This window comes from Orcinus orca, chromosome 15, assembly GCF_937001465.1.
Source record: "Orcinus orca chromosome 15, mOrcOrc1.1, whole genome shotgun sequence".
In the NCBI taxonomy this organism is placed as follows: Eukaryota; Metazoa; Chordata; class Mammalia; order Artiodactyla; family Delphinidae; genus Orcinus; species Orcinus orca.
The window spans coordinates 62,927,992-62,953,030 of record NC_064573.1 but is presented as its reverse complement, the minus strand read 5'-3'; the positions used below and the strand labels follow the sequence as shown (position 1 = coordinate 62,953,030).

The 25,039-nt window shown below is 46.8% G+C and overlaps 1 protein-coding gene across 6 annotated transcripts in view; it reads right to left on the bottom strand.

The window, feature by feature from the left end:
* Nucleotides 1-25,039, bottom strand: part of LOC101285534 (protein HIRA) — a 75,185-nt gene that overhangs the window by 13,664 nt on the left and 36,482 nt on the right. For all 6 annotated transcript variants that reach the window (XM_033439558.2, XM_012535301.3, XM_033439559.2 and 3 more), the window contains 9 exons: nucleotides 19,833-20,030; nucleotides 18,025-18,186; nucleotides 5,979-6,183; nucleotides 5,527-5,631; nucleotides 3,829-3,977; nucleotides 1,961-2,122; nucleotides 1,780-1,838; nucleotides 1,477-1,582; nucleotides 132-254 (listed from right to left, as the gene is read on the bottom strand). In XM_033439558.2, the coding sequence (XP_033295449.1) occupies nucleotides 132-254; nucleotides 1,477-1,582; nucleotides 1,780-1,838; nucleotides 1,961-2,122; nucleotides 3,829-3,977; nucleotides 5,527-5,631; nucleotides 5,979-6,183; nucleotides 18,025-18,186; nucleotides 19,833-20,030 (1,269 nt within the window). The remainder of the gene's footprint in view (nucleotides 1-131; nucleotides 255-1,476; nucleotides 1,583-1,779; nucleotides 1,839-1,960; nucleotides 2,123-3,828; nucleotides 3,978-5,526; nucleotides 5,632-5,978; nucleotides 6,184-18,024; nucleotides 18,187-19,832; nucleotides 20,031-25,039) is intronic.

Sequence of the window (25,039 nt, the reverse complement as noted above, 5' to 3'; positions counted from 1 at the left end):
GGCTCCCAGCCCTCGGCAGCCCCAGCCCAGCCCTGTGAGTGCCGCTGGGCTCAGGCAGTCAGAAGGCAGGCCTCGGAGGGACCACGTCCACACAGCCAGCCGGATGCCTCCCCTGCACCCGGGTCACCTACGTGGAGGCGCGGCCCTGGACTATGGCTAAGGGTCCCGAGCACAGCATGGCGTCCTGGGGTGGCAGGCTGCTCCTGAAGTCTGCACACTGGGCCAGGGAGTCCTGCTTGTCAGAAACCAGGTTCCTGGGGAGGCAAAGGCAGGAGCAGAACTCAGGGAAACCAGGAGGCCCAGCAGAGGCAGGCGGCGAGGGGCACTGAGGGAGCCGAGGTCCCTGTATGCCCATGTGGGGCCTCCTTACTCGGACACTCTGGCCCTGGGTCTTAGGTCCTGGGGGCAGGGGGCGAGTATGCCTGGGATGCTAGTCTGTCTGGGAGCCCATGTGCTGCGGCCCTCGGAAGCAGCTGAGGAGTCCCGGCGTCCAGCCTCCCAGAGCTCACACAGCATCCCAGGCATCAGCGCTTCACATTCTCTGGACCCTTCACACAATTTAAAAACAGCCTGGTGCCTACAGAGTCCACATTTCCCTTCTCAAATAACCAGCTTGTTTCCATTATTATACCAATCACATACAATACACGATATTTTGCAATTTGGAGGAGCAGGGAGTGGAGATTTTGAGGGTTGCTGCTTTTTTTTTTTTAACTCAAGAAAGAGATCTCAGTCTGAGGATAAACTTGTGTCCGGCAACCCTTAACAGAGACAGGCTGGATGGTGGCACCCTTGGGCCTGAAGGAGCAAGGTGCAGGCAAGAGAAAACTTCTGATTGGCTGGTACACGAGGTACACCATTCCTAACTCTGGGTTAAGATCTCTGATGTACAAAGAAGTTCTACAGGTACTTCCCTGCTTAGGACTCCATGTTTCCTATGCAGGGGGCCCAGGTTCGATCCCTAGTTGGGGAGCTAAGATCCGTGAGACATGCAGTGCGGCAGAAAAAAAAAAAAGAGGTTTTACAAATATAGAAAAGGACTCCAAAATGGACAGAGAAAAGGTACAGACCTCACACGTGGTGAGTGACAGTGCAGCCCCACTAATGCACCAAGGCAGTCGGAAGTGTCCCTTGGCTCCAACTAAGTTACAAAAACAGCAAGGTTGGATGAGGCTGCCGTGAAGCTGACGGCACCTACGGAGGCCAGGCTGGAACTACTCATCGACAACCATAAAAGTTCAAATGTCTGCTCCAGACAAAGTGACCCCCGGGGAACAGTGGAGGGGAAGGACAGCGTCCCTGTGCACGGGTCTGAGGGCAGAGAGGCAGGGGGCCGGCAGGGATGGGGGCTGCACTGTGGCCTCCACTCTGGCCAGACTCCCAGGAGAAGCGGGCCAGGCAGGGCCCTTGCTGGCTGTGCTGGGTTCTGGCTCAGATGGACCCTCCATGGGGCAGGGCTCAGGGCGGCGTGCTTACCACGCAGACAGTGATGGGTTGAAGCAGTAGGCCTTCCCGTCCGACAGGTTCATCACGGGGATTCCATGCTGCGTCAGCAAGATCTGTGACACCGTCATGTCACTTCCTAGGGAGACACCAAGAAGGGGTTCCAGCGTATTCCTGTCAGCGGGCGCCATGGCTCCCGCAGCTCTAGCCATGCAGAAGGGACACCAGAGTCTGCTCTCCATCTCAGTTGAGCAGAGCCCTTTGTGCCAGACCTGGACTTGAGCTGCCCGCCCCCAATCCCACCCCACGGATGGGGCGGCCCCCGGCCAAGCTCACCTGCCAAGATGGAGTGTAGGGACTCTTCCTTCACCACCACTATCTGCCTGTGCACATCCCTGGGGGAGAGAGGAGCAGCTCACCCTCCAGCCGGGCCCGAGGGCCTGTGTGCCGGTGGGGGGGGGGCGACCCTCCCTGAAGCAAGGGGCACCCGCACAGCCGCTCCCGCCCTGCCTCTCACCAGACGGACAGCGTGGCTGTGGCGGTGAGGGCCATGACGTAGGAGCCAGTGCAGTGCAGGGTGGAGATCGGGGATGGCAGCAGGATGGGAGGGAGGAGGCGTCGACCACAGGTGGAGAACACGGACAGCATCCGCTTTTCACAGGCGACACACACCACGTCACTGGGGGAGCAGGGGGCTGGCATCAGGGGGGCTGGGAGCTCTGGTGGCCCCGAGATGCAGGGACAGAGCCAGGTGGGCGGCAGAGCTGATGGTGCCTACTGGAGACCTCTGCCTGGAGATGGAGTCCTCTCCCCCATGTGGTGGCTCAGGCTTTTCTGGACTCACACGGAACTGCCCCCAGGGAGCACATGCCCGAGGACCAGCGGCCCTGACAGTGAGCCAGGAAGCAGACCTCACTGCTCGGGAGCAGCTGCAGAGCACCCCCCCCCGACAGACTCGTAGCTGAGACCAGCCAGAGGGGCCCTGGGAGGCCTCTGCCCAGACAGGCCGGGGGGAGTGTGGGGACGACAGGGTGCATCTCCCACAGGGGGTGCCCAGCTGTGCTCAGAAGGCCTTCGAGACCGGGGTGGGAGAGACATGTCGCTCCCTGAGCGAGGAAGGCTTCACCACGAGTGTATCGGCGCAGTCTCGTGTCTCTCCTCTGAGCACCCACTAGGCCCCTTGGCTCTGCCCGGCACAAGCAGGCTCTGCCTTCCTAGTGGGGTCTCCTGGGGTGAGAGCAAGCCTAGAGTGAGGCCAGAGCCTCAGACCCCAGGCAGTGGGAGTAGGCGTGCAGCCAGCACAGCAAGGTCCGGCCCAGCAGCCCACTGGAACCCTGCTCCAAATCACTTCTGGGCCGCCAGCCAGCGCCTACGGTCCACACGGGCAGCCAGCTCACAGCGAGGTCAGCCAAGGAAGAGTCCCTGTGTTCTGTCTGCTCGTCCCTGTGGTCAGGGCGCACCTGCAGCAAGCCCGCTGCCAGGGATGCCGAACCTCTGGAGCTGCGGTGCCGGGGGCAAGTCTGCACGCTGGGCTGGGGCCTGGCTGGCCGCTTGGCCGGACTCTCCAGCAGCCTCTAGGTCACATGGGGAGGCTGTGCTGACACACCTGGCCCCCAGCTGGGGCGTGCCAACTGCCTTGGGACCAGGGACGAAGGGGGAGCCCCAGGGGACGGAGGGAGGAACAGAACGGTGGTTCCGTCCAGGCCCAGCACCTGGCTCGCTCAGGGCCAGGGTCACAGACATTGGTGAGAGTGTTTCACATGCAGCCTCATGATAAAGGATTCCGGGCCTAATGAAAACGACCAAATCTAAGCTGAAAGCTTTGTAAGACCCTCGTAGGGGTACTGAGCACACAATCCCGACTGGGGCCATACGTCCCCGGGTCCTCTTTCCAGATGGAGCATGTGCGGGGCCACCTCCAGGGGTGGTGGAAAGACACTGGGTGACTGACCACCGAATTCAGGTCTCCCCCAAAAGGGCAGATCTGGAAAGGGCTGGCCTTGGGACTCTGAGGACAGTCAGAAGTCCATGCTGACTTCCTTGGATGAAAACCTGGGGTCCAGAGAAAAGGCCAGTCAAGGTCAGAGAGAGGCAGGCAGAGCTCGGCCTGGAAATGGAGACTTCAGGAATCTGACTAAAATGCCCAGGGGGCTTAGGTGACCCTCCAGTACTCAGTTTCCTCTCCTGTAACACGGGGGTGATGGTGCCACCTTCATGGGGTGCCCCAGGGACTCGGATGACTCAGGCACCAGCTCAGTCCCGAGCGAGGCTAGGCGTAGGCCTCCCTCAGACAGGCCACCTCCCAGGACAGCCCAGTACCCCACAGCGCAGTGCGGGGTCTTGCTTTACGTTAAATGCCAGTGGGGTGGAGACCCCTGCTCTTACCAGCTGCCGGCAGCGGTGAGGATCCGGCTGGTGAGCACCGTCTCCCACTCCTTCCCTTCCCGGCTGCACTTCAGGCGGCTCAGCTTTATGCCCCCCACGGCCGTCACCTCGTTCTCCACCTCGATGTACATGGAGGGGTCGGAGCTCACCTGGGGGAGAGAAGCAAACAGAACATTTTCAGCAGCAGTGGCCTCAGACGTGGGCCACGGACAGAGGGAAGGACACGCAAGGGTGGAACAGAGCTGCCGGCCAACAGCAGGCTGGGGGTGGGGTGGTCACAGGGCAGGACAGGGGGCCAGAGGTCCCAACATGCAGCCCCCAGGGCAGGGCAAGTCCCAGGAGCTGGTGTCCACCTTGTCCTCTGTGCAGTGGAGCAGAGAATTGGTGTCACAGCTAAAGACCTCGAAGCCTCCGGATCCCACCACCTCCTCTCACAAGGGAGGATGCAGAGAAGGCAAGTAACCGGCCAAGAGAACACGGCACAGAAGGACCCCAGCCCGCTCGGGGGGACATGGGTCTCCTGACTCCTAACTGAAGGATCTTCAAAGACTGTCAGGTTTGGCCAGAACAGAGGCTGTGTCGGCACTTGGAGGAAAGGTCTGGAAAGCCCTTAGGCCCTCCAGCTCCTTGGCAGTGCACCTTGGCATGCACACTGGAGCCCAGTGTCACTGATAGGAGTGTCCCCAGAAAAGCGTGGGGAGACGTGTGCAGTTCAGCACCAGCTCCACACGGGCTCAGCCTCGTGTTTTGTGTCTGGGGAGCAGACAGGCAGATACCCAACGTGGGACCTAGGTGAGCGGTTTGTACTTGTGTGGCCACACAGTGTGTGAGCTGGGGTGGAGGGTCGGCTGTGGCTGGGGGCTGGGCCCCCAGAAACCAAGAACAGCCCCACACAGCACTCCGCAAGGAAGGCCCTGGGGTGACGGGGGCCGGCTGAGTTTGGGAGGGGGATTTGTGCAAGAAGAACCAGGGGACCCCACCCTTAGATCCAGAAGGACCTGTCCACCTGCCCCCTGGCAGCCCTGAGGGGCAGCCTGGGCTGGGGCAGCGTGCAGCCCACCTGCATGTGGGGTTCTAAAGGGTTTCCCGAGGACATGAACCTGAGCTGAGGTATAGAGGGTGGGAGATGACGGTGCGTGCAAGGCCTGGTACGGGTGCTGGGCTGAGCGGCCAGAGGGCCTCTGGGGATAAAGGACTACTTGCTGTAGATCTGTGGTTTGAACAAGCCCGTAGTTAGAAGATTCCACTCGAGACCTTGAAAGGCCCTGATGATGACCCCACGCTGGGCACTGGGAAGTGGACAGGCCAGCAGGCTGGTCAAGAGACAGACCAGTGCCACACGGTCCCATGGGCTGAGCCCATGGCCAAGAGTGGAGATCGAGGAGGCTTCCAGGAGAAGGAACACCTGGGACAGGTCTTGAAGGAGCTGGGCACCCAGAAGATGGAGGGTAAAGCCATGGAGGAGAGGCGTGGGGGCTGGGGAAGTGAGGGGTCCCAGAGAAGAGGCCAGCCTTCTTGTTAAGATTGGGTGGCTGCTCTGCTCAGCCACAACTTCCCCCAGAAGGTGATAGAGAGCCACTTGAAAGCAGCCCCAAGTCTGTGACAATTCAGGGTTTACAGCCCCCAGGGGGTGGGGGTGGGCAGGCGGACAAAAAGAATGTGCAGGCTTGGGAGGGAGGGAGGCGGAGGTCTGCTCACCTGCAGGGTGAAGGCTCTCTGGGGGCCCGGCATGGGCAGCTTCAGCGCAGCTGCTGGGACAGACAAACACACGGCATCCTTCTCTGCGGTCAGGGCAGCTGGGGACTGCAAGAGCAGAGATGTCCCTGAGCCCTGCCCGGCACTGGAGGGCAGTGCCAGGTAAAGGTGAGTCACCAGAGGTGAGGCTGGGCCTACTACCTGGGTGTTTCCACCCTCTGTGAGGGCAGATGAACGCTACAGAGACCCCTACTGCAGAGACGAGGCAGCTGACCCCAGGGAGGGGCTCAAGGACTCTGGGTGGGTCGGGGCAGTTCTGGAGGTATACGTGTCCACGCCAGCTCTCCCCACACCGATGAGGCACGCGGGGCCCCCCTTCTTCCCCAGGGCATATGCAGGCTCCCACACCGAGCTCAGGAGGTGGGCCGGGGGCAGCACCGGCCCGCCAGCCTCACCTGCACAGACAGGGACATGGGCATGAGCCGCGAGTCCTTCCGAGGCCGCCCTTTCTTCTTCTTCTCCACCGTTTCCACCTCGAGCTCCAGCTTCCGCTTGGAGAGTGAGGAGGGCTTGGCCACAGGGACCTTCTCGTCGCTGTCACTGCTGCTCTCCAGGACATCCCGGGGCCGCAGCTCCTTCACAAGGCTCTGCTCTTTCAACCTGCACAAACACAGACACCCGTGGCTTTTCCACAGGACTACTAGTTTCATGATAATCAATAAAATCCATACTCATCCCCAAAAGTTAATAAATTAAAAAAGTAGGAGAGGACTTCTGGTTTCTGCTCTAAGATGCAAACTGCTTGGGAGTCGTCATTCTCACTCTTAAAATAAGAGGAAAACTGAAAACCTGTATACCAACAACTCTTCTTAGACCCACCAGAGAAACAGCTGCCCTGACAACTGGAGACAAGGCAAAGACATAAAACCGACTGGAGCCCCCACCAGGGAGGGAGGAGGGCACCCACACTTGCGTTAGTTTTATCTCCAGGAGCTCCACCAGTTGTCATGGGTGGAGATCAGGAATGGAGGGCTCCTCCCATATGCTTTGGGCTGAGGAAGGGGAAAGCAACCACTCTGAAACATACCCAGAGTCCTGTTCTCCTTAACAAAAGCCTTCCCCCAAGGAAAACTACTTTACTGAGTATGATGTGACCTGGGGGCAGGGCAATCAACCAACTCCAGCCTAGCCCCCCTCCACACGCACTAAGAAACTCTCTTGAAGGTCATAGGCCAGGGACTCTGGCCCAACAACAACACAGGAGACAATCATGAGACTAGAGAGTGCTTCTCCTCCCCAATACCCCACAAAATCAACAGGGCCCCTGTGTAATAAGAACACTAGATCACAACTAAGAGAACTGCAAGACACAGACTCCATTTAACAAGGAGTTTCTAGGGAAACTCAAGGAAAACAGGGAGAGAAAAGCAAAGACACCAGAAGAAATGGAAGCCTCTAACACCTGCAGCTTCAGGAGACAGTAAATAAGACCTAATTCTTACCAGGTAAACAAAACCTCACATTAAAGACCTTTTACCCCCAGTTCCTATTACTTAGTACATTATGTCCAGGTTTCAACAAAAATTACAAGACACGATAAAAGGCAAAACAAAACAAAATCAAACAAAAACCCAAAATGAAACAGTCTCGAGATGAAGCAGGATCAGAACCAGAGTCAGACATGGCAGCAATTTTGGAATTATGAGGCCAGGATTTTTAAATAACTTATTAATATGTTAAGGGCTCTAATGGAAAAATCAGGACTACACACAAGAACAGATGGATCATATAAGCAGAGAGAATTTAATAATAATAATAGCTAAGACTTTTTCAAAATTAATGAAAGATACCAAACCACAGATCTCAGCTGCTCAGAGAACACTAAGTAGAATAAATATCAAAAAATCCACACCTACCTACACATAACATAAACTGCAGCAAACCAAAGACAAACAGAAACTCTTGAGAGAAGCAGAGGGAAAAATACACTTCAGCTAATAAGGGACAGAATAAAGGTTACAACAGACCTCTCTTCAGAAACCGTTCAAGCAAAAACTGACTTAAGTGAAACATATAAGGTGTTAAAAACAAACCCACCAACCTAGAATTCTGTACCCACTGAAATTATATCTCAAAAAATGAAAGAGAAATAAAGGTTTTCTCAGACAAAAACAACAAAAAGACACTAGAGGAAATGTGTTGCCAGCAGAACTGCCTTGCAAGAAATGTTAAAAGAAGTTCTTCAGAGAGAAGGAAAATGATACAGGTCAAAAACTCAGATCTGCATGAAGAAAGTGCTAGAGAAAGAATAAGTACTGTAAGAATTTTATTTGTCTTATTCTTAATTAAAAGATAACTTTTTGGGAATTCTCTGGCAGTCCAGTGGTTAGGACTCTTTGCTCCCAATGCAGGGGGTCTGGGTTTGATCCCTGGTTGGGGAACTAAGATCCCACATACCACAATAAGCACATGTGCCACAACTACTGAGCCCGTGAGCTCTAGAGCTCAAGCACTGCAACTAGAGAAGCCCGAGTACCGTAACAAAGACCCAGTGCAGCCAAAATTAATTAATTAATTAATTAATTTAAAAAAAGAACAAATCACATTCTCTAAATAAGAAATAAAAAATAGAACATAATCATATTATAAAAAAAATCCCTGGTCGGGGAACTAAAATCCACAGGCCACACACACGCGCGCGCACACACACACACACACACACACACACACACACACACACACACAAGTAAAAGATAACTTTTTGTTCAAACTAGTAACAGCAACAATGTATTGGATGATAAGTGAAATAAATAAACAGTAGCAATGTTATATGTCTTGGTAAGAAAGAATTGGGAATACTTTGTTAACAGGCACCTGCACTACTCTTCAGCATTATAACATTATTTGAAAGTGTATTTAGTTATAAATGCTTATTTCAAACTGTAGGGCAACCACTAAAAAAAATTTAAAAAGCAGTACAGTTGACATGCTAAGAGAGACAATGGAAGAGACACATTATCTTACTATCTAAGATATTCTTAGATAATGCTAAGAGATAATATAAGAGAGAGAAAATGGAATCATACCAAAAACATGCTCAATTAAAACCAGAGAAGGCAGAAGAAAAAGGGGGAGACCAAAATCGTTAAGAATATGGTAGATATTAATTCACTATATCAATAATCACTTTAAATACAAATATTCCAAATATACCAATTAAAAGAAACTGACAAAAAGAATGAAAAAGAAAACCCACATATATGTTGTCTACAAGAAACTCAGCTTAAATATAAAGACACATAAATTAAAAGTAAAGGCTGGTTCCAACTATATGACATTCTGGAAAACAAAAAACTATGGAAATAGTAAAAAAAATATCAGTTATTGCCAGCGGTTGGGAGGAGAGAGGGATGAACAGGCAGAGTGCAGAGGATTGTTAGGTCAGTGAAACTATTTTGTATGATACCATTATGGTGGTAGATGCATGTCCTTATACACTGTCCAAACCCACAGAATGCACAACACCAAAGGTGAACACTTAATGTAAACTATAGACTTTGGGTGATAATGATGTGTCTGTGTAGTTTTATTGGTTGTAACCAATGTATCACTCAGATGTGGGATGTCAACAGTTAAGGCAGAGGGGTATATGAGAACTCTCTGTACTTTCTGTACGATTTTGCTGTGAACCTTATACTGTTCAAAAAAAATAAGTCTACTCTTTAAAAAAAGGGATGGAGAAGGACATGCCACACTAACACTAATTAAAAGAAAGCTGGAGTAGCTGTATTAATCTCAGACAAAGCAGTCATCAGAGTAAGGAAAATTATCAAGAATAAAGACAGGCATTATATGATGATAAGAGGGTCGATTTTCCAAGAAGACATAGCAATCCTTAATATGCATACATCTAACAACAGAGTGTGTCAAAATACATGTGGAAAAACTGATAGAACTGGAAGAAGAACTAGACAAGTCCACTATTATAGCTGGAGATTTCCATATACCTCTATCAGTAATCAACAGATCCAGCAGACAGAAAATCAATGAGGACATAATTAATTGAACAGTACCATCATTCATTGTATTTAATTGACATTTAAAAAATACTTCATTTATCAATAGCAGAATATACATTATTCTCAAGATCACATGGAATATTCACTAGTATAGACCATATTCTGGGTCATAAAATATACTCTAACAAATATAAAAGAACAGAAATCATACAAAGTATGCTTCAAGACCACAACAGAATTAAAGTAGACATCAATAACAAAGTCAGAAAACACACATCTTTCATGATTAAACAACATTTCTAAATAACACATGGATCAGAGAAAAAGTCTCAAAAGAAATTTTAAAATATTGAATTAAATTAAAATGAAAACACAATGTCAAACTTTATGGGATACAGTGAAAGCAGTGCTTAGAGGGAAACTTATTGCAGAGAATGCATAAATTAGAAAAAAAGAAAGACCTGAAATAACCTCACCTTTAGGAACTAGAAAAAGATGAGCAAGCAGTAGAAAATTAATAATAAAAAATAAAATAATATTAAATAAAAATAATAATGCAGTAACATTAATGCAATAATAAGCAAAATAATGTAAAGCAAGCAGAATAAAGTAAATAGTAAAAATTAGAGCATAAATCAATGAAATTGAAAAGGGAAAATAGAGAAAAATCAATGAAATAAAAAGCCAGTTCTTTGAAAAGATCAATAAAATTGATAAACTTATAGTGAGGCTAATCAGAAAAGGAGAGAGAAGACACAAATTACTAATATCAGAAATGAAAGGGGAGGGACTTCCCTCATGGTACAGTGGTTAAGAATCCGCCTGCCAATGCCGGGACACAGGTTCAAGCCCTGGTCCAGGAAGATTCCACATGCTGCGGAGCAACTAAGCCTGCACACCACAACTACTGAGCCTGTGCTCTAGAGCCCGTGCTCCACAATGAGAAGCCACTGCAATGAGAAGCCTGCGCACCTCAACAAAGAGTAGCCCCTGCTCACTGCAACTAGAGAAAGCCCGCGTGCAGCAACAAAGACCCAATGCAGCCAAAAAAAAAATAAAATAATTTATATAAAAATAAAGAAATGAAAGGGGAGGTAAGCAACAAGGATTTACTGTATAGCACAAGGATCCATATTCAATATCTTGTAATAACCTATAATGGAAAATAATCTGAAAAATATATAACTGAATGATTTTGCTACACAAAATATATTGTGTGAGACTAACACAATATTGTAAATCAACTACACATCAATAAAAAAAGAAAGAAATGAAAGGGGGCCCTCACTACTGATCCCATCCATGGACATTAAAAGGATCATAAAGGAATATTATGAACAACTTTATACCCATATATTTGATAAGTTAGTTAAAATGGACCAGTTCTTTGAAAAAAAAAATCCACAAAACTCACACAAGGAAAAATAAATCTGAATAGACCTGTATCTATTAAAGAAATTAACCAACAATTAATAATCTTCCAAGAAAGAAAGCACCAGACCCAGACAGTTTTACTGGTGAATTCTATCAAACATTTAAGAAAGAAATTATACCAATTCTCCACAATCTGTTCCAGAAAACAGAAGTACAGGAAATAAATCCTAACTCCTATGAGGCCAGCATTACCCTAATATCCAAACCAGATTACAAGAAAGAAGAACTACAGACCAATATCTCTCATGAACAAAGATTCAAAAATCCTCAACAAAATATTAGCAAATTGAATCCAACAATGTATAAAACGAATTATACACCATGACCAAATGGGATTTATTCCAGGTAGGCATACTGATTTAACATTCAAAAATCAATTAACGTAACCCACCACATCCAACAACACTAAAGAAGAGCATTATGACCATATCAACTGATGCAGAAAAAGCATATGACAAAACCAAACATCTATTAATGATAAAAACTTAGCAAACTAGAAATAGAGAACTTAACTTGATAAAGAATAACCACAAAAAAACCTTACTGTTAACATTTTACTGGAAGTCTTAGCTAATGCAGTATGACAAGAGACGGAAATAAAAGGTATAAAGATTGGGAAGGAAAAATAAAACTGTGTTCAGTGAATAAAAACATCAGTGATGACACTGTGTCATTGTAGAAAATTCCAAAGAATCAACAACAACAAAATCTGTAACTAATAAGCAATTATACCAAGGTTGCAAGATACAAGGTTAACATACAAAAGTCGACTGCTTTTCTATATACCAGCAATGAACAAGCGGTATTTGAAATTCTAAACACAATACCACTTATACTGGTGCCAAAAGAGCAATAATTTGATAGAAATATAACAAAATATGTATAAATTCTATGAGGGAAACAATACTCTGATGAAAGAAATCAAAGATCTAAATAAACTGAGATATTTTATGTTCATGAATAGGAAGACTCAATATTGTTAAGATGTCAACTTTTCCTAACTTGATCTAGAGATTCAATGGAATCCCAACAAAAATCCCAGAAACTTATATTATAGTATCAACAAACTTATTCTAAAGTTTATATGAAAAGGAAAAGACCCTAAAATAGATCTAAACAAATGTAGTCAATTGATCTTTGATAAAGGCAAAGACATAGAATAATCTTTCAACAAATGGTGCTGGCACAAATGGACGTCCACATGCAAATGCTAAATCTAGACACAGACCGTATATCTTTCACAAACATTAACTCAAAACGGATCATAGATCTAAGTGTAAAATGCAAAACTATAAAATGAGAACTCAGAAGAAAACATAGTAGGAAGTCTAGGTGAACTTGGGTTTGGCAATGAGTTGTTTTTTTTTTTTTTTTTTTTTTTTTTGCGGTACGCGGGTCTCTTACTGTTGTGGCCTCCCCCGTTGTGGAGCACAGGCTCCAGACGCGCAGGCTCAGCAGCCATGGCTCACGGGCCCAGCCACCCCGCGGCATGTGGGATCTTCCCGGACCAGGGCACGAACCCGTGTCCCCTGCATCGGCAGGCGGACTCTCAACCACTGCGCCACCAGGGAAGCCCTGGCAATGAGTTTTTGTTACAACACCAAAAGCATGATCCATGATAGAAAAAAAAAAAAATCTAATGTGTTGGACTTCATTAACATTAAAAATTTCTGCTCTGAGAAAGACACTGTCAAGAGAATGGAAAGCCAAATCAAAGACTGGGAGAAAATATCTGTGAATCACATTACCTGAAAAAAGACTTGTATCTAAAATATACAAAGAATTCTTAAAATTCAGCAGTAAGAAATAACCAATTAGGGCTTCCCTGGTGGCACAGTGGTTGAGAATCCACCTGCCAGTTCAGGGAACACGGGTTCGATCCCTGGTCCGGGAGGATGCCACATGCTGTGGAGCAGCTAGGCCCGTGCGCCACAACTACTGAGCCTGTGCTCTGGAGCCCGTGAGCCACAACTACTGAGCCCACGTGCTGCCACTGCTGAAGCCCACGCGCCTGGAGCCCGTGCTCTGCAGCTAAGAGAGGCCACCGCAGTGAGAAGCCCGCGCACTGCAATGAAGAGTGGCCCCCGCTTGCCGCAATTAGAGAAAGCCCACGCGCAGCAACGAAGACCCAACACAGCCAAAATAAATAAATAAAACAAATAAATAAATAAATAAATAAAAAGAAATAACCAATTTAAAAAAATGAACAAAGATCTGAACAGGCACTCACCAAAGATGAGATGGCTGATAAGTGTATGAAAAGATGTTCAGCATCATATGTCATTCAGCAATTGAAAATTAAAACAAGATACCACTAAACACTTATTAGAACGGCTAAAACCCAGAAAATTGATGATACCAAACGCCAACAAGGATGTGGATCAAATGAACACATTCACTGTTGGTGGGACTGCAGTCATTTTGGAAGACAGTCTGGCAGTTTCTTACAAAGCTAAACCTAGTCTTACCATACCAACCAGCAGTTGCACTCCTAGGTATCTGCCCAGTGGAGATGAAAACATATATTCACACAAAAACCTATATGTGAGTACTGACAGCAGTTTTTATACATCATCTATATATAATTGCCAAAAAATGGAAGAAACCATGATGTCCTTCAATGGGGGAATGCTTAAACTGTGGTACATACAAACTATGTGCATCCATAAAATGGGACAAGATCTGTTAATAATAAGAAATAAGCTATCAAACCATGAAAATGCATGGAAGAACCTTAAATGGATATTACTAAGTAAAAGACACCCGTTTGAAAAGGCTAGGTACAGTATGTTTCCAATTATATGACATTCTAGGAAAGGCAAAACTGTAGAGACAGTAAAAAGATCAGTGGTTTTCAGGTATTCAGGAAGGACAGAGGGAGGGATAAACAGCTGAAGCAAGAGGGATGTTCAGGAGGTGAACTTACTGTGCCTGATACCAGACCCTCCTGCTGCCTCAGAAGCAGGAAGCTTGGCCCTAAGTGAATACTCACTCACTGCCACTTTCTTATTTTTTTGGGTTTTTGATTCTTTTATTTATTCACTGCCTTTTCAAGGGAGAAGCTGAGAATGGGAAACTTGATGAGCCCTTATTCTATAGTTCCTGCTGGAGCTGTATGTGTGGCTGAAAGGCCTTATGAGATGTGGGTAACACAGCTACTGAGGGACAATCCCTGGTGGCATCGGGCCCAGGTCATGCATCAAGACTTTGCCCTCTAGCAGCCTGATTCAAGGGGTAGCCTCTGCAATTCTCAAAGCAGGGTCTGCACTCCCTGAGAGCTAGGAACTGACAACGATAAGGGCCATGGAGACCTACAAGGTGAACATCTTCCCTCAGTGAACAGAAGGAATTCCTAGCTATGGTGCCCTGTGGTTTCACTAAGGTGGAAATTGTGTTTTATTCTGGCTATTCAGAGCTCACTCCATTTCCAAAACTGAGATTTCAATACTTGCTTAAGCCTATGAAACATCGGCCACTCCCTCTTGACCAATGCCCCACAGCCCGCCCTCTTTGGGGAACTCCTGTTAGGTGCACGCAGACCCTACCCTCTGCCCTCTAGACACTCCTCCTTGGGCTCCACCTCTTCACCTCTGCAGCACCCAGGTCATTTCCTCAGATCAAATGCGCTTCTCAGCTGGGCCTCCTCTGCTGTCAAATATGCCCACTGAGGTTTTTTTTTTTGGACGCGTGGCTTGCAGGATCTTAGTTCCCCGACCAGGTATTGAAACCTGGGCCCCTGGCAGTGAAAGTACTGAGTCCTAACCACTGGACCGCCAGGGAATTCCCTCCGCTGACTCTTCAATTGCAATGATTATTATTTTTCTTTTCCAAAAGTATTTTCGGGTTCATTTCCAAATCTATCTGGTCTTTTTGATGGTGTATTATTTCTAACTGAGCTATAATTCACATACTATAAAAGTCACCATTTTAAAGTATAGAATTCAGTAGTTTTTAGTATATTCATAAGGCCATCAATCATCACCGCTAAGCCTTGAGCACTTTCATAATCCCCAAAAGAAACTTTGTATCCATCAGCACTCACCCCATCCTGCCCTGGCAGCCACTAATCTACTTTCTGTCTCCATGGATTTGCCTATTCCGGAATTAAATATAAATGGAATCATAGAACATGTGGTCCTTTGTGACTGGCTTCTTTCACTTAGCATAACGTTGTCAAGGTTTTTCCCTGTTGTGGCATGTATAAGCATTCCATTCCTTTTTATTGCCAAATAATATTATTGATATACTGTATGGATGTACCACATTTTAAAAATCCATTCATCAATTGACGGACATTTGGGATATTTCCACTTTTTTGCTATTATGAATAATACGGATATGAACTTTTTTTTTTGGCTGTATTGGGTCTTCATTGTGGCATGTGGATCTTTCATTGCAGCATGCAGGCTTCTCGCTAGTTGTGGTGTGAAGGCTCAGTATTTGCGGCAAATGGGCTCTCTAGTTGCGGCACTCAGGCTTAGTTGCCCTGCAGCATGTGGGATCTTAGTTGCCCGACAAGGGATCAAACCCATGTCCCCTGCATTGGAAGGTGGATTCTTAACCACTGGACCACCAGGGAAGTCCCCTGATATGAACTTTTGTGTACAAGTTTTTACATGAATACGTTTTCAATTCTCTTGGGTATCTACCTAGGTGTGGGATTGCTGGCTCAGACAGTAACTCTATTTTAACCATTTATGGAAACGCCAGATTGTCCTCTAAATCAGCTGAACCATTTTACAATCCCACCAGAATCTACGAGGGTCCTGATTTCTCCCCATCCTCACTAACACTTCTTATTATCTGACTTTCTGATCACGGATCCTAGTGGGTGCGAAGTGGTAGTTCACTGTAGTTTTGGTTTGCATTTCTCTGACGACTAATGATGTTGAATGTTTTTTTATGTGCTTATGGTTGTTTATCTTCTTTGGAGAAATGTCTATTTAAATCCTTTGTCCATTTAAAAACTGGGTTATTACTCTTTTTACTGTTGAGCTATAAGAGCTCTTCACTCAGATGTGATTTGCAAATATTTTCTCCCATTTAGTAGGTTGTCCTTTCATTCTGCTGACAGTGCTCTTTGAAGCACAAAAGTTTTAAGTTTTGATGATGCCCAATTTTTCTATTTGTTCTTTAGTTGCTTGTGTTTTAGGTGTCACATCTAAGAAACAGTTTTCTAATCCAAGGTCACATCTATGTTTTCTTCTAAGAGTTTTACAGTTTAACTCTTACATTTAGTTCTTCAATCCATTTTGAGTTAATTTTTATACATGGGATAGATTACGAATCTTTCCTCACGTTTTCTTTATCTTTCTTGTCTTTGACCATCTTACGCGTGTTTATTTTACAGCCACCATCTGACAATCTACCATCAGAGGTACAGAGGTCTACACCTTCTGCTCCCGGCACGCGTGGATGATCAGGGTTTCTTCACGGGCTTTGTTCCTTTGGATTCTGAGTCATCTCAGGCAGTGTTTCTTTAATGGGAACACAGTACCCCCTGGGGTCAGGATGGATTTATATTTGCTTTGCCAAGTGCCTCTGGGGTGTTAATTAGACTAGAATCTTCTTTTGTGTCCAGTTCTTGGCTTGGTGATTTCCAGATGACAGAGGTAGTGTTAAAGTGACCTCCAATCCACTTGAGGGCAGGCCTGTGGTGACACAGCCTCAGGGAAAGACTGTTTTCCTAACTCAGAGGGCAGGCTGAGACATTCCAGGCTCTGGCCATGTTCCTATGCTGTCAGTCAGGTTTCTTCTAGTCCCCCTCTCACTGGAGGTACACTTTTTTAAGCAGCTTGACTTCATGCTAGTGTCTTAGGTTCCAATCCCTACGTGGCTCAGGCCTAAGGCCCTGTCTCAAATCTGTGTGGCCATTAAAACTCAAGGTCCTTGTTCACCAGGCCAGTAACCTCCTAACACCCACTGCTCTGGTTGTTTTGTTCACTCTTAGATTTTGGCTCCTAGGGACTTCACTTACTTTCTTGTGAACTAGTCACAACTTTAGGGACATGTTACGTTTCATCCAGCATTTCAGAATGTTTAGCAGCAAGGAGGTTTCAGATCCTCTATACTGATGGGCAGAAAAATTGCTGGGTAAAAAGATCACATGAAACACCTGTATAAAACAGACGTGACCACACTGCAGACCCCACGCCAAAGTCACCGCTGACCTGAAGGGACAGCTGTCCCATGCTGGCTTCTGGGGCCTATTCTCCAAGGACGAATCCCACTCAGACAAGCAGTTTCGAGAACATGGGTGAAGCCCCGGGGACAGTACAGTGTGGCTTTAGCTCGAAGACACCGTCCATGGCAAGGACAGGTCTCATCCCAGATGCTCCCTCCACTGGGCACCTTCTGGCCACGTGGTTCCTGCAAGAGGCTCTGGCCCACGTCCCTGATGTGGCTAATGGTAACGCTGAGCCCAATCACCTTGCAGTGGGTCACAGCTCCAGGTTGGCACTCAAGGCCCTGGCCCGTGTGGAGGAAGGTGGCCCGGCCCCCCCTCAGACTCTCCCAGCCTTCGACTTGCTGGACCAGGCAGTGAGCTCCGTGCCACAGCAGGCTCGGCAGGAGGCCCTCCCAGGAGGCAGAGAAGCTCTGTGTCAATAGCAGAGGCTGAAACACTCAGTGTGGCTCCTCAGGAGAACTCCTGCCCCTCCCATGACTGCTGCCTGTACTCAGGAAGGTGCAGAGGACATGCTGCAGGGGCTCAGAAGCCCGTTGGACCTCACAGAGGCCTCCCCTCCATCACTTTAATTTCAGCTCCCGACCTCCTGGTCAGTGTCTGAGCAGAAGGCCAGGACCAGAGCCTCCCACCCTCTGACCATCTCAGCACAGCCTCTGCACCCACCAGCCCTCGTGCCTCTGCCCTTTGGTCCCCCACCCCCACCCCATGGCTCCGTGAGGCAGCCACACCTTTCTCCTCAGAGTGGTGGCTCCTGAATACAGAGGGACAGGAGTCTGCACCCTCATAGGAAGGCGGACATGGCACGGCTGGCCCAAGTCTGTACCCTCCCCATCTCTGGGGCCCCACACAGCCACCACCTACCTTTCCATAGCTGTCGGGGTCAAACCGGCCAAGGCAGGAGCCCCCGGCGTGGCTTTGGAGCGCTCCGTGAATCGGGAGTCGAACGCTTTCATAGGTTCGATCTTGGACGGGGTTGTGAGGATGGAGGGGGACGGTGCAGCAGGAGCAGAGGCCGCATTCACGCTGGGGGTGGGGTGGAGACGGAAGGCCACATCAGCACAACCCACTGAGGATCCGGGAGTCCGGGATTTGTGGGGCTTGGAGCCAAGTGAATGGGGCACAAATATCAAACTTCCATAAATAATTTCAAGACGTAATCGACTATTGCCAACTTTCTTTAATACCTTCACATATTAAAGTTCTGGGAGTTTGGCTTTCTGAGAAGACTGTGAGCAAATGCACTCACACCCGTACCACTTTAGTGTTCTCAGAGCTTCTGGGGGTAGCACGAGGCCTCAACAGTGGTTCCTACAACCCCCTTTTCCTCACCATAGAGCTCTGTCTCCACAACCTGAATACAGCAGCTCCACCCAAACCGCTCTGACCACCAGCTCTGACCACGGTCTCACAGGGACAATCACACACCCTTTATGCTCTCCTCCAAGTGCTCCCTGTGTCTCTGACTCCACAGAGGAAAGGGAGCTCAGGCTGGAGCTTGCCAGCTCCGCTGTCCCAGCACATCCCACACGCTGGGTCAAAGCCATGGGGCCTCCTCTGCCCACATCCGGGCTAACTGCCCTCCCCGCCGCTGGACCCCAGGCCAGATGCCCGCAGGCACCTATATGACCCTCCCCTCCTCTCCTGGGACCTGCACGGCCAACTGTTGAACATTTTGCAAACCTGGCGTTCTGTCCTTCCCCAGACACCCTTCCTCCCAATGCTCTGCTTCCTGACTGGTCTTGCTGCTCCATACCCTTCTCTTCCCTCAAGGGAGAGGGGATACTCGAAGCCTGGTGCATGCCTCCACAGCCATGACACCAGAGGCAGGAGCTGTGATAATGCACGGCTCTGTCCCTGGTGATGGAGGGTCACGTTGACAGTGTCAGTTGTGTGCCAGTGCAGCAGCTAAATTTGGGCCCCACTGCTGGTCGTTTCCTAAGGTGCAAGTCCCAGCGCCTGTGTGTCCACTCCAGGGAGAAGCCAGCCTTCCTCCCCTCGCCCACCACTCTTCAGGCTCCAGGCCTCTGCTCTCGCTGTTGCCCCTACTCCCCAGCCCCATCCCCTGGCTCAGCCTAATTGAGAAGCCTTCCTGAGACCTGCCTGCCAAGGCCCTCAGAGGATCAGCCCTGCACCCCTGTGGCTACCTCTTCCCCTACCAGCCTAGATCCTCCCCGGAGACGAGGACCCACCAATCAACCCCTGCAGACGTCGGGCCTGGCACAGCTTGTCACTCAGAGCAGGCGCTGGGCAAATGGCTCTTGGCTCTTAGTCACGCTCCTCTGGTCCTTTCAGACTTCTAGTTTGGTTTCCACGTGATGGCCAGTGAAGACAATGGGCTCCCCGAGCAAATGTATTCTGAGTGTAAGGGGAGTCTGTGCCGTGGCACATGAGCAGGCCGGCCGAAGGTGGGCTGGCCCTGTGACAGGTGACGTGTCACGGGCCAGTTGCCATCCTTAGTATTCCCATCCTGGGACTGCATCTTCCCGCAGGACATGAAGTCCTCAGGGCCCTAATCATCAGACTCTCCTGATCAAGGCTCCCTTCTGAGCAGGCCCTCACCTGAAACCAAGCACCTGCCTCTTTTCTTTACTGAAGAGGCCACGAAGTGTCCCTGGAACTGTCCAAACCGCACTTGCCCAGGTACAGGACCAAGCTTGGCACCTACTCACCTGTCCTTACTGACAGAATCACCCGCAGGCCTGGTGCCGGTCGCCGCCACAGGCTCTGTGGAAGGCTTCGAGGTGCCGAAGGGGACGGGGGTGCTGGAGTCCAGCGGCAGCAGCTGCGGGCTGCTGTGAGAGGTGAGCATGGTGCCTGCCAGGGAACCCGAGAGCGGGATGCTGTTGAAGAAGGCCGTGGAGAAGTCCCTGTTGTCGAGAAGAAGAAAAGTCAGCCTTGGACGTCAAGCACCATGTTGAGTACTTACACATCCTAAGCAAATTTTTTTCTGGGTCCAATGGCGATGTATTTTCATGGCAGAATTTCTATGTAAGTTATAGAAAAGTAAAAAGGAAATTAAAATCACTCCATACACGACATTTAATTAGATCTAAGATGAACTGGTACTTTATATACCACTAAGAAAGAAAAAAACTGTGACTGATTATAACTGTCAGGTGTCACTGATAAGATGCACTCTGATCTCAAGAGGTGTTACCATGTGCAAATGTGTCTTGGGGCTGGGGAAACACAGTGCACAGAGTGGGCCTCCCTTTCATTATGGGCAGCGTGGACGTGCCATGGTTTACCCAACCAGCCTCTCGTGAGGAACAGCTGGACGGTTTCCCGGTGTTTCTGTAACAAACACTGCAGTGTGCCGGCTGAGGGCCCTGGGTATCATGGCTCAGCCATGCACAGGCTCTGAGGCCTTGGGCACCTCAGCCACCATGTCTGCAAAAGACATGACAAGACCCTCCCCACGAGGCCGCTGTCTGGACTAACGTACTTCCTGTAGCGCATGACACGGGGCACACACAGAGACGCCTGCTGTTGTAACTGTCATCCCACTTGTTTCATACGTTACGTGGGATAAATTCCTAGAAGGAACTGCAGCAGCAAATGGAATGTTCATCGATGATTTTGGATAAATAGTTCTCAAGGTCCCTGCTTTGAGGTTCACCTCACAAGCCGTGCATGGGTACCTATTTCCCCAAACCCTCATCAACTTTTTTTTTTTTTGCGCGGTACGCGGGCCTCTCACTGTTGTGGCCTCTCCTGTTGCGGAGCACAGGCTCCACACGCGCAGGCTCAGCAGCCATGGCTCACGGGCCTAGCTGTTCCGTGGCATGTGGGATCTTCCCGGACCGGGGCACGAACCTGTGTCCCCTGCATCAGCAGGAGGACTCTCAACCACTGCGCCACCAGGGAAGCCCTTTACCAACTTCTTGATACCTGATAATCTGAGAGATGAAAAATAGTATCTTACTACAATTTTAATTTGCCATTATTTTGATGCAAGGTTGAAATTTTTTCATCTAGAAACATCTGATTTCCCATTTTTGGGAGCTGTTTGTTCATATCTGTCATCCATGGTTCTATTTGGTTATTGGTCTTTATTATTGACTGTAAGACCTATTTACATATTCAAAAATTCCTATATGGACAGGAAATATTTTCCCCAGGATGTTGTGTTTTGAAGACTTTTTTTACCTCTGAGATTATGAAAGTATTCTTCTATGGAATATTCTAAAATTTTAAATAATAAAAAAGTTAAACATTAAAAAAATCTCTGAGATGTTCAGAATGTTCTCTGAAAAATTTCTGAGCTGTGCAAAATTTTAATGCGTGAGATAGGGCTCCAAATGTTTTTTTAAATTTATTTTATTGAAGTATAGTTGATTTACAATGTTGTGTTAATTTCTGCTGTACAGCAAGGTGATTCAGTTACACACACACACACACACACACACACACACACAATTCTCTTCCATTACGGTTTATCATAGGATTCTGAATACAGTTCCCTGTGCTACACAGTAGGACCTTGTTGTTTATCCATCCTATATATAATAGTTTGCATCTGCTAATCCCAAACTCCCAATCCATCCCTCCCCCACCACCTACCCGCTGGCAACCACAAGTCCGCTCTCTATTTCTGTGCATCTATTTCTGTTTTGTAGATAGGTTCATTTGTGTCATATTTTAGATTCCACATATAAGTGATATCATATGGTATTTGCCTTTCTCTTTCTGACTTACTTTACTTAGTACGACCATCGCTAGGTTCATCCGTGTACCTGCAAATGACATTATTTCATTCTTTTTTTATGGCTGAGTAATATTCCATTGTATATAAACCACATCCTCATTATCCATTCATCTGTCGATGGACATTTAGGTTGTTTCCATGTCTCAGCTACTGTGAATAGTGTGCTATGAACATTGGGGTGCATATATCTTTTTGAATTATTGCTTTCTCCAGATATATACCCAGGAGTGGGATTGGTGGATCACATGGCAACTCTACTTTAGTTTTTTGAAGAACCTCCATACTATTCTCCATAGTGGCTGCACCAATTTACATTCCCATTAGCAGTGTAGGAGGGTTCACTTTTCTCCCTTTCCAGCATTTGTTACTTGTAGACTTTTTAATCATGGCCATCCTGACCAGTGCGAGGTGGTTCTTCACTGTAGTTTTGACTTGCATTTCTCTAATAATTGGTGTTGAGCATCCTTTCATGTCTCTGTTGGCCATCTGTATGTTTTCTTTGGAGAAATGTCTGTTTAGGTCTTCTGCCCATTTTTCGATTGGGTTTTTTTTTTTTTGTCTTTGTTGTGGCCTCTCCCGTTGCGGAGCACAGGCTCCGGACGCACAGGCTCAGCGGCCATGGCTTACGGGCCCAGCCGCCCTGCGGCATGTGGGATCTGCCCGGACCGGGGTATGAACCCATGTCCCCTGCACTGGCAGGTGGACTCTCAACCACTGTGCCACCAGGGAAGCCCACGATTGGGTTTTTTTTTTATTATTGAGTTGTATAAGCTGTTTCTGTATTTTTGAAATTAAGCCCTTGTCGGTCGCATCATTTGCAAATATTTTCTCCCAGTTTGTAGGCTGTCTTTTCATTTTGTTCCTGATTTCCTTTGCTGTACAAAAGCTTGTAAGTTTGATTAGGTTCCGTTTATCTATTTTTGTTTTTATTTCTTTTTAAAAATAAATTTATTATTTTTTTTGGCTGTGTTGGGTCTTCGTTGCTGTGTGCGGGCTTTCTCTAGTTGCAGTGAGTGGGGGTTGCTCTTCGTTGTGGTGCGTGGGCTTCTCTTGTTGTGGAGCACAGGTTCTACGTGCGCAGGCTTCAGTAGTTGTGGCACATGGGCTCAGCAGTTGTCGCTTGCAGGCTCTAGAGCTCAGGCCCAGTAGTTGTGGCACATGGGTTTAGTTGCTCTGCGGCATGTGGGATCTTCCCGGGCCAGGGCTCAAACCCGTGTCCCTTGCATTGGCAGGCAGATTCTTAACCACTGCACCACCAGGGAAGCCCTTGTTTTTATTTCTATTGCCTTGAGAGACTGACTGAAGAAAACATTGGTACGATTTATCTCAGAGAATTTTTGCCTATGTTCTCTTCTAGGAGTTTATGGTGTCATGTTTTATATTTAAGTCTTTAAGCCATTTTGAGTTATTTTTGTATATGGTGTGAGGCAGTGTTCTAATTTCATTGATTTACATGTGGCTGTGTAGCTTTCTCAACATCACTTGCTGAAGAAACTGTCTTTTCTCCATTGCATATTCTTGTAGGGCTTCAATTTTGTTTCTAGAGAATATCACTTCCTCACTTCATTTATTGAATTAGGTAATGATTCATCACAGATGCAAAATATTACCTTTAAAGTTCTCATAAATATTTGAGTCTATTTCTGAGTTTTCTATTGTATTCCACTGTTCTATTCATGTGTCAGTACCTCACTATTTTAATTATTATAGCTTGTAAGATTTAATTTCTAGTGGGGCTAGTCTTTCCTGATTAATCTTTTCCAGAAATATTTTAGCTACTCCTATGTACTTTTTCACAGAACTTCAGAATCAGTTTGTCTGATGCTGAAAACTCATATGGTTATTTGTATTGGCTCATGTTACATTTATAGGCTGAGGGAGATTTGTCATCTTTATGATACCGAGACATCCTATCTAATAAATGGTATGCATTTCTGTGAATTTTCTTTTAGGTATCTCAGTAGACTTTAAAATTTTTTCTTCATAAAGATCTCCATTTCTTGTTACATTCTAGGTACTACATTTGTGAAAGTGATTTCTTCCTTTGCATCTTCTAAAGGTAATTGGTGCTAATTGATCTTGCTATGTTGCACCCAGTCATCTCACTGTCTTCTTTTACTGTCTATGGTGGTTTTTCCAGTTGATTCTCTTTCAGATTATACCATCTTTGACTAATGACACATTTACCACCTCCTTTCTAATTTCTTCTTTCTCTTAACTAACCATAGGAGCTGGGATCTCTAGAACAATGTTAAATTACAGTCACAGGTGTAGACATGTGTTCAATTCTTAAATTTAATTTGAAGTAAGATAGTTTAACAAGTTTAACAAACATCTATCTGTTCCCATTTAACTGAGTTTTAAATAACAATGATGTTGGGTTTAATAAAAGTGCCTCTTAAGCACCTACAGAGATGATCATACAATTTATTTATTTTGATCTACTGACATGTAGGAGTAAATCAAGTTTCCCCAAATCATTTGAAGCATCTCGCTTTCCTGAAATAAATTTTACTTGTTTATAGTGTATTAGCATTTTAACACATTGTAACATTCTGTTTGTGATGATTTTATTTAGGATTTTGCATTGACATTTGGATTTAAGATTGATCAGAAATTTACTATATCTTTGTCACATTTTGATTATGAAATTTCAATATTGTGTTCATTAAAAAAAAAGATTTTGCAAGCTTTCCTTCTTTTTCAAAGCACTAGAATATTTTCAATAGTATTAGAATGAGCTGTTCTTTAAGTTTGTTAGAATTTTCCTGTCAAGCCATCTTACTCTGGTGGCCTTTGATAGGTTAACTGTTTGAGAGTGTCCTCTATTTCTTCTATAATAATTCATCTGTACAGATTTTCTTCAATTTTCGTTATTTTTTTTCCCCCAAATAATTTACTTTCAAATTTATTTGCAGAGTTCAGCAAAGATGTCTTTCACCCTTTTGATTTATTCTTCATCTTTGATTATTTCCCATTTATGTCTATTTTAAATATGTGCAACTTCTCTTTTCTTTCTTGATTAGATAAGCTAATAATTACCTCTTCCATTGCTACTTGTTTTGACATGGGAATCAAGAGGAAAAAAAGAATCAAGTTCTAGTGCCAGAAATATGTGCCCCATGGCAGAAAGCTGGCTCAAGGCCAGGCAGGAAGTCATCTACCACC